The 16,538-nt window shown below is 39.7% G+C and overlaps 1 protein-coding gene across 1 annotated transcript in view; it reads left to right on the forward strand.

The window, feature by feature from the left end:
- Nucleotides 1-16,538, forward strand: part of DGLUCY (D-glutamate cyclase) — a 121,721-nt gene that overhangs the window by 96,501 nt on the left and 8,682 nt on the right. The window contains exons 11-12 of the mRNA XM_044659993.1: nt 5,933-6,052; nt 7,598-7,749. Coding sequence (XP_044515928.1) covers nt 5,933-6,052; nt 7,598-7,749 — 272 coding nt within the window. The remainder of the gene's footprint in view (nt 1-5,932; nt 6,053-7,597; nt 7,750-16,538) is intronic.

The following is a 16,538-nucleotide window of genomic DNA, read 5'->3' on the forward strand; positions in this document are numbered from 1 at the left end:
TGGGCAAGTCATTTTACTCTGCCCCAGTTTCTTCAACTGTAAAATGATCTGGAGGATGAAATGATAAACTATTCTAGAATCTTTGTCATTAAAACTGCAAATAGAGTCACAAAAAGTTAGACATAACTGAAATGACTGAACAATAACAGAGGGCCAACAAGGGATATTAGACTAGGGCATATTTTTTAAATTTAAAAATTTTACTGATGTCTTTTGTTCTTTTATGCCATTGTCATTTCTGATATACCCATTCTGTGCCCTTCTGCTTTGTAGGAAATGAAAATAGCTAAATAATAATAATAACTAGGATTCGTGTAAAGCTTTAGGGTATACAAAGCCCTTTATATGTTTTAACTCATTTGATCTTCCCAAATCCTGGTCAAGTACTGACAAGAGGTAACACTAAAATCATGGGACCATAGATTTAGAGATATAAGGGATTTTAGAGATCATTTATCCCTTCTTTTTTACAGATAAGGGAAATTAATTCCATGGAGGTTAAATGACTGGCCCAAGGCCACATAGCTAAGGGATTTGAATACAGATCCTCTGACTGTAAATCAGTATTTGCTCCATTGTACTGTGCTGATCATGTAAGACAATAGGATTATAATTTTAGAAGGCACTTAACCCATTAGGTAGGACTCTCTGTGTAGAATTTAGGGGAGAACAAGAACAAAGTTTGAATAGAAGAAAAAAATGGATGAATAAAAAGAATGACCATAGCAATGGATCTGCCAACAAATACAGTATGTGCTTTATCCTATTATCATAATGAGTCTAATTAAACAAACATTTATTAAGCACCCGCTATGCACAGAACACTGTGCCTGGCACTAGGGAAGGTACAAAGATAAAACATAGTCTCTACTCTCAGTGAGTTCACAATCTAGTGAGGAAAAATGAAAGCAGATCCATGCACACATACAAATTGCAAGAACACTGAATTTGGAATCCAAAAACCTAGCCTCTAGTCCTAACTTTATCCCTGAGTAGTTCTGTGACCTTTTGTTATTGTTCAGATGTTTTTAGTTCCTGTCTGACTCTCTGTGACCCCATTTGTAGTTTTCTTGACAAAGAGCCTGGAGGAGTTTACTATTTCCTTCTCTAGCTCATTTTATAGATGAGAAAACTAAGGCAAACAGGGTTAGTGACTCATCTAGGGTCACACAGCTAGTAAATATCTGCAGCTGATTTGAATTCAGATCTTCCTGACTCCAGGCATAGTGACCTTGATGCCCATTTTGTGCTTGGATCTGTTTCAGGGATGTAAGGAATTATACCAATGGAAGTACAATTCTCTGGGCTTCCTCTGTGAATTAGGAGCAGCTAGATGGCACAATGGATAGAACACTGAGTTTGAAATCAGGAAGACATGTCTTCTTGAGTTCAGATTCTGTCTCAGACACTTCTTGCTGTATGACCCTGGGTAAGTCATTTAATCCTGTTTGCCTCAGTTTCCTCATCTGTAAAATGAGCTGGAGAAGGAAATGGCAACCACCCCAGTATCTCTTCCAAGAAAATCCCAAATGGGGCATTGAGGAGTCAGAGACAGCTAAAAAAATGACTAAACAACAATAGAACTTAGGTGATCTGGAAGACATGATACTTTTGAAAGGGTTAATTCAGCTCTCAAAGAGATACAGTCTCTTAGAGCAATGGGAGAATTAGGATCATCTCCTTGTGTTCATTTACATCTCCATCTGAAGTCTCCAAAGTGTTTCCCAGACTCATTAGTCCTCTCAGCTGCCTCTGAGGTTTCAATGAGACAATTAGGTGCCTCTGAGATGATTAGACAATAGCTGTAAATTGCTTTTGAAGTTCCCAGAAAGGCTACTCCAGAAATAGAGGGCAGCATCCTCTTCTCATTATTGCCTCTTCCTCTCCAGCATCTGGCCTCCTGAGCTGGAGGATATTTGCGTTTCCAGGGAGGGGAAGGTTGGACAAGGAGATTGGCACCTAGAGGCCTGGTTAAATTTCCCAGTATGGCTTGGTAGAGAGCCCTGGATTAGATTTAGGAGATCTAGGTCTAAATACTTTGATGATTAGCTATGGGATCTTAGAGAAGTCATATAACTTCTGAGTCTGAATTTCCTCATCTATAAGAAGAAAAAGGCAGCATGGGAGAGCACAGTGGTTAGGGGCAACTAGATGGCATGGTGGACAGAACATTGGGCGTGAGTCAGGAAGACCTGAATTCGAATCCTACCTCAGACACTTACAAGTTGTGTGATCCTGGTCAATTCACTTAACCCTGTTTGCTTCAGTTTCCTCATCTGTAAGATGGTCTGGAGAAGGAAATGGCAAACCACTCCATTATTTTTGGCAAGAAAACCACAATCAATAATAAAGAATCGGACATGACTGAACAACAACAAAATCCCATTTATTGGTTCACAAGCCCCTTGGGGGTCCACAATAAATGTCAAAGATTCATGCTAAAAATTCTCTAATGGTACCATAAGTAATAAATGAATGCACAAATTGTGAGAAGCATATTAAATTACCCTGGGAGTTCACAGCACATTTTGTTGTTCTCATTGAAAGGGTTCCCAGAATAAAAAGCAATGGAAAAGCAAACCAGAGCTCTAGACTGGGAGTCTGGAGAAACCTAGGTCCAAGTCTTCCCTTTGATATTTATTAATGGTGTGATCCTAGATAAGTCACTTAACCTTCTGAGCCTTAGTTTCCTCATGTGCAAAAAGAAAATAATAGTGCTTGTCAGATGAGATGGTACATGAGAAGCCCTTTATGAACTTTAAAGTGCTATGGAAATATCAGCTTTTAGGAAAAATGGAGATAATACATGGGCTACCTAGTATTCAGAATTATTTTGAAGAAAGTAGTTTATAAAGAATTAGAAAATGTGAGTTATTATTATTTCTATGGACCCCAAAGCACTTGTAAAGACTTCTTAATTTGGGGTTCACAGACTCTGAACAGGATCCAAGGTTAGATTTCAAAGAGTCTGTGAACTTAGGTGAGAAAAAATTAATCTTTATTTTGACTAAGCTCTAACTGAAATTTAACATTTTCTTAAATTATGAAAATAATATTCTGAGAAAGGTTTTTAGGTTTCACTAGATTCCCAAAGGAGTCCATTACCAAAGAAAATGTTAATAACTTCTGCAGTGGGGTTAGATGCTGTGGGGAAATTCTTAATATTTCTTCTTGAAGAATTAAGCTTTCTGAGGTTGCCTGGAATGTACGCAAAAATTCCTCTAAATAGCTTTAAGAGCACTAGATTGGAAGGCAGGAAGACTGGATTTTAGTGTTGGCTCTGTTATTAAATTGCTGTGTGACTGAGTAATTCACTCCTCCCTGTCTGAACCTCATTTCTTCATCGGTAAAAATGAGAGGGTGGGATTAGATGATTAGAACAATATCTTCAAGACTCCCTTTTAATGGTCCATGGTTTCCTTTCTCATGTTTTTCCCTACCTGGTGCTCCTTTTACTTTGGCTTCCTAAATATGAAGGAGTAAACCATGGCCTGGTGCCTCAAACTCTCTGCCCACTTCTTGTGATCAAACCCTCCCCCCAGATATCACTCTCTTTAGCTCATTATTTCCCAGCAAAAAGTTTACTCTGGGAAATTTCTCAATACAATTCCCATTTGATCTCCACAGATTTGAGAAATAGTCTTGAAATCTCATACAAGCCCTTAGGGTAATAGAGCAATGCTGGAAAAGATACCAGAAAGACAATTCCAATCTACCCAAAATGTAGCCAAAACAAAGGACTCACCAAGCACCTATAAGCAAAGTAAATAATAAAGGATTCACAGATTCCCATAAACAGATCAATATAATTCTCTTCTCTGATGGTGAAGTTTACTTTTCCTTGGGATCCTTATAATTTGGTCTCCCCTTTATAAGGGAACCATACATGGGGTTTCCAAGTACGTAATTTCTGATGGCGTGTCTGGGATGTACAGAGAGGACTAGCACCTCTAGTACGAGGACTTGCCAAACTCTTTTTGGGGTTGTTCACCCACTTTGGCATTCACCTGCCACCCACCTGTGACTCCAAGAAGCTGCAGGAGTGGTTATATCCCAGGAAAAGTGCCTCACTAGATAGGTTGAGGTTAACCAGCAGACTTCAAACTTGTCTGTGAGTTAGGAGGATATCTACTCTTTACATGTGAAGTCTTCCCCTGGCAGAATGGGTGTTCTAACAGCCGTGAAGACAGCTGAAGCAGGAGCTGTGGAGGGATTACAGCTTGGTCAGATAGAGAAGAAGCCAAAATCATCCACTGCATCCCAGCCCATTAGCAGTCATCTTGATTTTGTCTTGCATCTCAATTCCAATGATTCTGAAGAAAGAGAGTAAAGCTGATGACTATGTACGTTTAAATCCAATTTAAATCTGCCTCATTTAAATCCAATTCATGCACAAGTCAACCCTCTCATGTCTTTAGTCCTCTTTGAAAATGTAGGGTGAACAACAACAATCCAAATATTTCAGTGAGCTCCACTTTCCACAGTGATGATGCCTTTGCCTTACTACGCCTCTTCCTAGTAACTCAGTATTTCTTGGATGTCCTCTCTGAAACTCCACAAGGAAAAGAACTTGAGACCCAAGTTTGAGTCCTGACTCTAAGGGTTACTAGCTTTGTGACCAAGCTACTCAACAGTGCCCCAGTTTCCTCAACTGTAAAATGGGAACAAGAATAACAAAAAGCATTTTCCATGTATTATCTCATTTGATCCTCATATCAACCCAGGGGAGAAGATACTATAATTATTCCAGCTTTACAGACATGGAAATTGAGACACTGAGAGGGATTTTTTGTTTGTTTTGTTTTGTTCGCCTTCAGGGTCATGCAACTAGTAAGTGTCTAAAGCATTCCTGGAATTCAGATCTTTCTAACTGCAAGTACCACAATATATCTGCCACATCCCCTAGCTGCTTCCCCCCCCCCACCTTTTTTTGTTGCTATTGACATGTACTTATTATTTCATCAAGTCTATGGCATCTTGTTTTATGGAATATTTTTATCTTCACTTCCAGCTAACATTTATACTCATGGATTTTCTTTTACTCCAACGGAGGCATTATACTTTATTTAAACAAAAATTCACTTTTTCAAGGCATGTTAAGGGCTCGAAATTATGCATTGCATTTATGGATTTTTTTAAAAAGATTCAACAATACTCCAAACCTCCTTATTGCAAAGATATTTATCAGAACTTACTATCTAATGGGGGAGGCAACATGCAAACCAATATATTTCCTATAGAACTACATCAGTATATTCAAAGATTTACTGTATGAAACCTTCCTGAAGACACAGCTAGATTTACAATATTATTGTGAGAAAAATATCTGACAAATCTTACTGCTAAAAGCACGTAACAAATGTGATTCAGTATTATTACTGTGATTATAGCATCTCACTCAAGCCTTCCCTTCCTTCCAGGCTACAAAGTGATTCTTCCTTCTCCTTCCCTATCAGAATTCCCATCTCTTCAGGGTCCTCTCCACTAGGATGTCTGAGAAAAGAACTGATAAAATCATTCAACATCACTCCATCCTTCCAACTCCTTGAAGAGATGAAATGGCAATTTCAAGAAACTAAGCTCAAATGGTGGGATTTCTGGCAGTGTGTTGAAAAGACTTGACCCTGGAATTTAAAGGGATCACTCAATCAATAAGCATTTTCAGGAGTCTATTATATCAGTGAAGAAATAACATATACAGAAGTAGAGAGAGATAGGAGACCTGTGATTCCATTGATATAAAATACTCCTATAGAAGAAGAAACTGCCTCTACCAATGCAGGGCAGTAGCTCCTCTACATTTATGTCACTTAAGCCACCTCTAAATAACTCACCTACCTCAGCTGACAGGCACAGTCTTGTTCAAGAAATGACCTTATTTCTCTCTCTAGCTCACCAGACTGATGCTTAACCTTTCCCGCTTCTTACCTAGGTGTTGGTGATGGAGGGAATGAACTTGGAATGGGAAAAGTAAGAACAGCCGTGAAGAAGCATATCAAGAATGGGGATGTCATAGCTTGTGATGTGGCAGCTGACTTTGCTGTTATAGCTGGTAAGATGGCCATGGAGAGAGTTGATGATAAGCATTCATTAAGCACCTACTATATACCTAGCACTGTGCAAAATCCTAGGAATACAAAGAAAAAGCAAAAGACAGTCCTGCCCTCCAGGAGCTTACTATCTAATGGGAGAGGCAACATGCGAATACTGTAAATATGTACAAATTATGTAATCAATCAATAAACATTAATTAAATGCCAACTATGTGCCAGGCACTGTGCTAAGTGCTAAGGGTACAAAGAAAAGCAAAACACAGTCCCTGCCTTTAGAAGTTTATAATCTAATGGGGGAAACAATGTACAAAATTTCATATATATACATATGTATACATTTAAGCAAATTATATAATCAATCCATAAATAAGCATTAATTAAGCACCCACTATGTGCCAGGCACTATGCTAAGCCCTGGGGATACAAAGATACAAAAAGAGGCAAATAACAAGATATACAGAATAAAAAAGAAATCATTAACAGAGAAAAGGCACTAGAATCAAGAGGAGTTGGGGAAAGCTTCCTATAGTTGGTGGGATTTTAGAGGAGACTGAAAAGAAGCCAAGGAGGTCAAGGAGAGCACAGGAGGGAGAGCATTCCAGACATGGGAGACAACTAGAGGAAATGGCCGGAGCTGAGAGATAGAGCATCTTGTTCGCAGAACAGCCAGAAAGTCAGTGTCACTAGATCAAAGAATGGGATACAATGTTCTACCATAATGATTATATGATAATCATTACATTATATAATTTATTTAAATATATTTCTATTTATGAAATATATTTAGTATTCTACATTGCTTTATAATGATTATATATTATATAATATGGTTATATAATATATAATCATTATATTATATAATCATTATAGAGCAATGTAGAATACTAAATATGTTTTATAAATAGAAATATATTTAAATAAATATAATTATAATAATATTATTTTAGATATGATATAGTATGTTATATTATAATCATATAATATTTCATATTTATATAGAACTTCATAGTTTAAAAGTTTTCTCCTCCTAATATCTCCGTGACATGGGTAGGTTTTGTTATCCCATTTTACAGAAGAAGAGATGAAAGGTCAGAAAGGTGAAATAATTTGTCCAAGGCAATACAACAAATAAATAGTTTCAAAAGAACATAAAGTCTTCTGGCACCAACTCTAGCATCCCTTCCCACTCTAAGGTCAATCACTAGGGTTAGTTTTTTAATGTTGAGGATTACTAAATACCTAGGGATGTTGTGAAATCTCTTCTTCCAAAGATCAATAATAGGATTGAGAGGTTAAAATTTGACCTCAGACATTTCCTAGCTGTGTGACCCTGGGCAAGTCACTTAACCCCCATGGCCCACCCTTACCACTCTTCTGTCTTAGAACCAATACACAGTATTGATTCTAAGATGGAAGGTAAGGGTTTAAAAGATTTTTTTTTTAAGCCCTCTTCTTCCCAGACAGCTCAGGGGTGATTCTAAAGAAATGGACCGAGATTCTCTTGTCCTTTGATCCTGTGATTTAGCTTCTGTTTTCTGGGTCAGGTGTTTCCAACTGGGGAGGCTATGCTCTGGCCAGTGCACTGTATTTACTGAACACAAGTGCCATCCATGGGCGATACCTACGGAAAGCCGGATCAGCCGCCACGTCCTCAGGAGCACCAACCTGGGCTCAGGCTCTCCCCTCTGTCAAGAAGGTAATGCACTGCTCCCTGCACGTGTCCTCAGAGGAAGGGGGGAGGGAGGTTCTTTTGGATCTGGCTGATCCCTCCAGGCATGGAGATTGTGATCCTTCTACGCTGATCCAGCCTCAGAACTTTTGTGCATGGCCTCTCATAAATTGACCCCACGGACGCCTCCCTCCCGTTCTCTCGACATCCCTAGGACACCAGCAGTACTCTGTTCATTTGTCATCTCTCGCTCTTGCCAGGTAACCAGCCCATCTTCTCTGCCCATCCTATATTTCCTAAATTGCCCCTCGTCATCTCTGACTCCTCTTTTCCTTTAAAATTTCTGCTCACACTCACCAGGTTCCCCATCCACCACCCTCTGGGTGATATTTACTTTCAGTTCTTTGAAGAGACAAAAAATAGGATATTGGCATAAAAAAGATAAACCTTTGTTTCCAAAGGAAGCTTGGGGTCATTAAAGGTACTGGCAATTTCTTGAAGTTCATTTATCCTCTCATACCACTTGTCCAACTCTGGGCCCAGTACCCTGTCTATAGGCACGGTTTGCTCCACATCCCAAATATTCATGATCTCCTAGCTGTGTGGAACAAAAAACTTAACAAAATCAAAACTGTGGAGAAATAGGACAAGGCATATGTCATCCCCACCGTCCCACCTGCTGCTGGACTTGTCCCAAAGATCCTTTCAGAGAACTTTCAGCAGATGAATTGACATCACCCTACTTTTATTAAATTACAAAAAGCCATTATTTTGTCTACCTGTGCAATCTATCCTCCAGAAAATTAAATATAAAAGAATAATAGCAGACTATCAGCTTGCCCTAGAATTACTTCTGTCTGAGCACCACTGAAAAGATGAGAACAAGATTATTAATAATAACGATAATTTATTGACCCATGATCTCACTGTTGGGCATATTCCCTCTACTGATGATTCAAACAGCATTCCACGTCTTCTCATCCTTTGTGATTTTTGTCCCTGACCTTTCATAAATCATCAATAAAGAAGCCACCTAGATAGGCTGGAGATCATCTTTTAGGCCTTTCACAGGATATATTTCTTTCTTAAATTTTTAAATTTAAAAAAATGTTTCCATGTTTCCGTGATATATTTTCTTTCCCTCTCCTCTTCCCTGCCCACTCCCAGAGTCAACAAGCCATTCCACTGGCTTATACAAATAACAGGACATATTTCAACTGTGGAACACAGGGCATCTCAGTGGATTGAGAACTAAGCCTAGAGATGGGAGGTCCTGTGTTCAAGTGTGACCTCAGAGACTTCCTAGCTCTATGACCCTGGGCAAGTCACCTCACCCCCTATTGCCTAGCCCTTACCACTCTTCTGCCTTGGAAACACTACACGGTATTGATTCTAAGACAGAAGGTAAGGGTTATTTTTTTAAACTATGGAACAAAATTGAACACACAAATAATGAGATGAATACAGAACATGCGCCAATGTGTGTGGGGGCAGGAAGGAGGAGGTGACAGAAAGGAAGTGCTTTGGCAGAGCAGATAAAGGACGAAGCAACACAGACTAGGGAGTCAGCTAGGGGTATAAGGGACAGAGCCCTGGGCTTGGAATGAGGAAGACCTGTCTTCGTAAGTTCAAATCCAGCCTCAGACGGCAGCTCTGTGACTCTGGGCAAGTCGCTTAACCCTGTTTGCCTCCGTTTCCACATCTCTAAAATGAGCTGGAGAAGGGAATGTCCAATGGTTCTAAAATCTTTGCCAAAGGCTGAGGGACTTATGAGAAAGGAAACTAGCCACATTCAGAGGAAGGACTGTGGGAGGAGAAACACAGAAGAAAAACAACTGCTTGAGCACATGGGCTGATGGGGATATTATTAGGGATGAAGACACTAAATGATAACTCTAATCCAATTATCAATAATATGGAATTAGGGCTTAATCATTGATACATGTAAAACCCAGTGGAATTGTGTTTTATGGGGGGTAAGGGGGGTTTCGGGAGAGGGAAAGAACGTGAAACAAGTAACTATGGGAAAATACTCAAAATAAAAATAAAAACATTAAATAAAGAAAGAAATGGGTAGATAGATAAATAAATAAGTATATTGGGCATTAAAAAAGAATAAAATAAAATAAAATCTTTGCCAAGAAAACACCAAAATGGGATAACAGAGAGTCTCGTGTAACTGAACAAGCACCACCAGCCATTTGGGATAGTCATAAAGGAAATCTTAATGAAGGATGTAGGACGTGAGCTGAGCCTCAAAAGATGAATAGAGAGAAGAGAGAAGGATGTTTCCAACAGAAAGAGAAATCCTAATCCAAGGCATGGCAGCCCAGTCCTAATTCCCATCTGGGGCTGTAAAGGGTATGGGCGGCAGAAGAGAGGGAGGGGGGACTTGGGGGATCGCTCAGCTTAAGGTACGGAGGCTCTGGTTTGAATTGGGCAGGAGATGAAAGGGGGTAACGGACAACCCAGAATACACAACTGAGGAATTTGACCGTTATCTGGTATAACCATTATTGAGTCATTTCTGAGTAGAGGAGATGCCAGCACAAATTAATTTCTCTTTTTCTTAACCACTGTGGACGGCACTTAGAGTTCTTTGTTGTATTAACAGGCATTTCGCCTTAGGTGATAGATTGACAGGTTGGAACGTGTGCAGAAAAGGGTCTGAAAGTCAACACGTGGAAGAAGGAACGAGGGAGGGAGAAGGAAAGACACCGTGGAATAGAAAAGCTGTCAAGTATGCAAAAAAGCTGACATTTGGAAACAGGAGTAATATAACTAATATAATAATAATTAGTATTTGTTATGAATAATTACTAATAACTGGCATTTGTATGGCACTTTAAGATGTGCAAAGCATTTTACATATACATCATCTCATTTGATCCTTGCAAATGAAAAAAAAAAAGTCCTGAGAGATAAGTCTGATTTTTACTCTCATTTTATATTATTTCTCATTTTATAGATGAGGAAACGGGGGCCACAAATCTAAATAAGTGTCTGAGGCAGGATTTGCACACAGGTCTTCCTGTGTCCAGTTCACTCTCCACCGTGCCACCTAGATTAGATTTATAGTAGGACCTCATTTTAGCAGAACAATACATTCCTAGACTCTTTGTGTAAGAGGAAAATCATGCATAATAACGAACCCCTTTGTTTAATCAGTATTTTTATATTAACATACTGAGGCACTTATGACTTTTCTTAGGCTTACCAGAGCTGCCAGCATCATTACTCTTCAATTTGGGGGCCATTATTTTTTTAACCCTTACCTTCTAAGGTTTTTTTAACTCTTACCTTCTATCTTAGAATCAATACTGCATGTTGGTTCTAAGGCAGAAGAGCGGTAAGGGCTAGGCAATGGGAGTTAAGTGACTTGCCCAGGGTCACACAGCTAGGAAGTGTCTGAGGCCAGATCTGAACTCAGGACTTCTTGTCTCTAGACCTGACTCTCAATCCACTGAACCACCCAGCTGCCCTATATTTTGGGGCTATTATCAACTCCTAAATAGCATCAATGAAGCAAAGAGAAGCACTGCTTTGACTCAGACATGACTTGATACAAGGGAAAACTCTGGATAAAGACTGATGTGGGAACTGTTTGGAGTAAAACAACTAACTCTTCTCACACTAACACTTCTCAAAGGGAGAATGAGCGTGATTGGATAAACTGCTGGGAGACTTTATGCTACTTGGGGAAAATTAATATGTCATTAAAAATTCATGTACTTTTTCTGCTTTTATTGTTTCAATTGTCGTTTATGCATACCTGAATTCATGTGTGTTGAGTTCACGTAAAACAAGGCCTTACTGTATTTTGTGTAACTCCAGATGTTAGAGTTAGGCTGTACTGTAAAGGATGCTGGCTTTAGAGTCAGAGGAACCTGAGTTCAATCCTGGCTTTCCCTCTTACTATCTGTGTAATCTTGAAGACTAGGCCTCAGTTTCTTCACCTGTAAAATGTGAGAATTGGACTAGATGATCTTTAAGGTGATCTATCACTCTGAAACAGTGATCCAGTGATTACAAATTAGGGCAGTGCTGGTTTTCCATCCCCTTCCATATAATAAAGAACTTTATGAGAATTATAATTATTTAATACTTCAAGGATCCATGATTTCATCAATGGATATTCCTTCCATCCGTGCTGATTGCAACCTCAATAAGTTCAGAATAACAATCATTCAGTCAATATTTATTAATGAATTAATTGATGGATGGATGGACAGATGTGTCTATCATTCTAAAAAACATAAAGTCCAAAATGGCAGTTGTAGTTTGTTCAAAAATTTTTTGCGGGGCAGCTAGGTAGCTCAGTGGATTGAGAGCCAGGCCTAGAGACAGGAGGTCCTAGGTTCAAATCTGGCCTCAGACACTTCCCAGCTGTGTGACCCTGGGCAAGTCACTTGACCCCCATTGCCTACCCTTACCAATCTTCCACCTACAAGTCAATACACAGAAGTTAAGGGTTTAAAAAAAATTGTTTGGGCTAATCCCTAGAGGAGTTTCATGGCCAGACCTCAAGGATTACTGGCTCCTATCCCACCTATTTTTTTTAACTGTTGTAGCTACAGCTGTAGCTATTGTTGGAATGGTCATGAGGCTGTATCTCCACATGGGTTGTCTAGGATAATGTCTGAAAGCACATCCTGGGAGCTTTGCTATTCCCAAGGCTCTTGAACAGAGCCCTGGGCCATCCCCAGCAGGTTTGAGTAGGATCTGATGGTCAAGGTTTAGTTTTGTTTGCCCAGCCTACGTTGCCTCCTGTCTCTCCCTCAGGGTGCCTAGATGCTCTAGCGAGGCTGACTTGGCGACCTGTGTGTGGTGATTGGTGTCCCATAGGATTTAGTTATAAGGACTTTCAAAGTTATCTTGTTCAGCTCTGTCGTTTTATGATAAGAGAACTGAGGCCCAGAGTACAGTTAACTTGACCTTTGTCACATTGGTGTAAGAGAACAGTGAAGGATATCTGACTCGGAATCTTTGTAGTATATTATCCTAGCTCCAGATGTCTAATGATTACTTGGATGAATGATGAATAAAAAAAAATTATTTTAGGAAGATTAGTTTGATGGTGTGTCCAGAATTGACTGGGCTGGAAAGAGCCTAGAGATAGGAATGGATATCTGCTGAGAGAGTCCTTTTCCTTCTGTTAAAAAAGAATGATGGGGAGAGAGGGGCACACTCACTCACTCACTCACTCACTCACAGTGTGGGTGCTGCTGGCAGAAGGGTTATGCCTCTCCTCACCTGACAGGCTTTGCTGGACTGAGCCTGTCAGCTGTCTCCTTTCAACAGCTGTCCAGGCAGGGAACCACTGAGAAGTTGTATGTGTAGTCAACTTCCCTAGTTCCTCAACCTGGGATTGGAATGAATGTTGATATGGGTTATTGGTGTGCTGATTGGATAATGCTATAGATCTGACTGTGTGACTGTCCTTCCCTTCCCAAGGGCTTTAGATAAATTCACCGCTCAGGAAAGGGACTTCAATCTTTGACTTTGTAACAAACAACTATATTTAATTCTGGCTTAATAGGGTTAGGAAGAAGGGAAAGGATGGAGGATTTGGGAATTTTGTTGCTAATTAACTAAATAGATGATCAAAGCTACAGAGGTTGCTGGATCAGATAGAGGCTGGAGATTCTTCACCCTCTCACTAACTCTGGCCTGACTTGGCTGGAGCCAAGCCAAAGATTAGGGAAGGCTGTTGATGTTCTTCTTGAATGACTCTAGTATTGCTCTCTCTCAGCTCTATTGATGATAAATGTAATAGCTCTCTAGGTCTCTCAGGCAAGGCAGTTGAATTGCAGATGTAGAGCCTACCCTCCCTCTCTTGAGCCTTCCACCTCCCAAGATTGCTCCAGAATGAGCCGTCTTATGCTGCGCATGATGAGTATTTATAGGGTTGGCTCCAACTGACTTCTGGCCCTGGCTTACAGCACCTGGGTACATTCAGAGGTCTCCACCTGATGGTTTTATCACTCAAAATGGTGTCCATCTTGTCCCAGAAATTCATTATAATACTTCTTAAAACTAACATTGGAACATCCCAGCTGCTGTGTTTCTCTTCAGGTTCAGACAAGATGAACACAAGCAATGTTACATGGGTCAATAAGCCAATGGCTATTTTGCAAGTTTTCCAGCTTGTGTTAACCATCTAGAGCAGTGATGGGCAAACTATTTGGCCTAGATCTGGCCTGCAGGGAATAGTTTGCCCATCATTGATCTAGAGCCACCCATTGAGCAACTTGAATTAAAGAAATGACATAAAGACTCTAGTATATGGTAGAACATTGTACGTAGCAACAGCAATATTATACAATGATTATCTGTGAAAACTTGGCTGCTCTCAGCAATGTGATGATCTGGGACAATCCTGAAAGACTCATGAAGAGGAACGCTATCCACCTCCAGAGAAAGAACTTTGGAGTCATCTTTTCCATCAGTGTATTCAGGGTTTTATTTTATTTTGGGGTTTCAGTTATGTAGGAATTTGCTCTTACAACAAAGACAACAAGGAGTCTGTTTTGCATGAAATTAAAAATAAATTTTTAAAGACTCTAGTACAAAGTTAATCTGGAGACTTTATGCTCAAAGCTATAAATATATTTGAATATAGATAGGATCGTAGAATTTGAAATGTAGTAGGAATTTAGAGATCACCTAGGCCAGGAGGTCTTAATGTTTTAGGGGTTTTTGTGATGTCATAGACTCTTTGGTAGTCTAATGAAGCCTATGAACCCCTTCTCAGAATTATGGTTTTTTAAAAGTCCATAATGGAAGAAAAAGCTAAATTTCAGCTAGAGGTTAGTGAAAATAAAGATGTAATTATTTTTCCCATTCCATTTACTGACCTTCTGAAATTTATCCAAACAGAGGTCCAAGAACCTCAAATTAACCCTTCATCTAGATCACCTCTTTCATTTTACCAATTAGGCCACTGAGGCCAAGAGAGACAAGATAACCTGCCCAGGGCCACAGAGGGAATCAAGTACCAGAGTAGAATTCTTACCCAAATTCTGTCTCCAAATCTAGTGTGCTCTTGCCTCTTGTACCTCAGACTTCCCAGCTCTTGAGAGTAGGGATGGGGAAATATTTGGGGCTTTCTTGCATATGATCTCTGACTCACAAAAGAAAGAATTATTCAGAGCAAGGAAATAACCCCGTCTGATTTGAGCCAGCCAAGGATGGAAAATTCACCATTATGGTTTTCCATCCGGCTCTTTAGTTCCCTGCTTTTCCTTTTGTGCAGAAGTGGGTTTCCTCTTCTGTTTTGGGAAATTATGTTATTGTTTCTGGATGCTTACAGATTTTTGATATTATCAAACTGTAAGTTATTAGGATTCCAGAAGACCACTTCCCTGGAGGGTGAAGGAGGAAGGAAGTGTTGGCAAAGACTTAGGTGATCAAAGAATACCTGGGGAAGTGGGTGGAACTGATTACCTGAGCCAAGAAAGGCTGGATCAGTCTTTGAATTAAAGGAATGCCAGTCATCTCTGCTCTCCAAGTAAACTGAGAGCTAGAGGAAGAGTTTAGGAGTAAAAATAAAATAAAATAAAAAGAATTTTCGTAGGTGCCTCAGAAGGGAGCTTGACCTTTAAAACAAGAAACAATCAAGCTTCTATAGCTCCTGGCTTTATAGAAAGTTGCTGATGGTACTTACCAAGAGACCATAAATAAGACTAGGATTAAACAAAACAGAAGCTGAGCTTCATGAAAGTAGAGAACTAGGCTCAACACCTAGGTGAGGTTGGAGCAACAGAGACAAGAGAAGTCAACAAGTCAAGTCAACGAGCATTTATGAAGCACCTTTTAAATGCCTAATGATAAGCTAAATACTAGAGACATGAGAAAGGCAAAAAAAAATAGCCCTTGCCCTCATGGAGCTCCATATCTTCCCCCGCCTAATGGGGGAGAAAACTTGGGAAAATCTGTATAGGAAAAGAATGTTATCGAGATATTTGGGGGGAGTGTTTTAGAGAAAAACCAAGATTTAGGGGGACTGGGAAATGCTTCTTTAAAAAAAAAGGCAAGACTCTCATTGAGACTTAAAAGAAGCTAGGGAAGTCAGAGAAGACAGTTGGAGATAATGAGAGAATTCCACCTATAGAGGACAGTCAGTGAAAATATTCAGAATTGATGGATAGAGTTTTTTGTGTGAAGAATAGCAAGAAGACCTGTATCAATGGATCACAGAGCACATGGAGAGAAGGAAGGTGTAGTGGGACAAATCAATTCAGCAAGTATGGATTAAGTGACTATGTACAGAACTGAGACATTTCCTACCTAGGTGACTCTGGGCAAGTCACTTAATCCTGACTTTCTAGTCCATGCCACTCATTGTCTTTGAATTTATTCTAATGTAATATCTAGGTGGCTAAGTGGATGGAGAGCCACTCCTAGACTTTTTGGGTTCAAATATGGCCTCAAATATTTCCCAATTGTATGACCCTGGGCAAGTCACCTAACCTCCATTGCCTAGTCCTTACTACTCTTCTGTCTTGGAATCAATTACATAGTATTAATTCTAAGGTGTAATTTAAGAGTTTAGAAAAAAAAAAAAGATTGGTTCTAGTGATCTTAGAGTTTACAGTCTAGTTCAGGAATAAGACACAAACACACATTACTATAATATTCTATAATCAGTACATCAGTGAGGGGAATGTTTTCAAGGTTATTATTGAGCCAAGTCTGTTTTTTGTAAAGCCTCAGCGAGGAGCTGGATCAGTATGAAATCCCCAGTGGTAAGCAGAAAACTCTGAGAGCCAGATAACCAGTTCTCTTTATATCCCAAGGATAATGGGGGCGGCGGG

The sequence above is a fragment of the Gracilinanus agilis genome, chromosome 2 (assembly GCF_016433145.1).
Source record: "Gracilinanus agilis isolate LMUSP501 chromosome 2, AgileGrace, whole genome shotgun sequence".
Classification (NCBI taxonomy): domain Eukaryota; kingdom Metazoa; phylum Chordata; class Mammalia; order Didelphimorphia; family Didelphidae; genus Gracilinanus; species Gracilinanus agilis.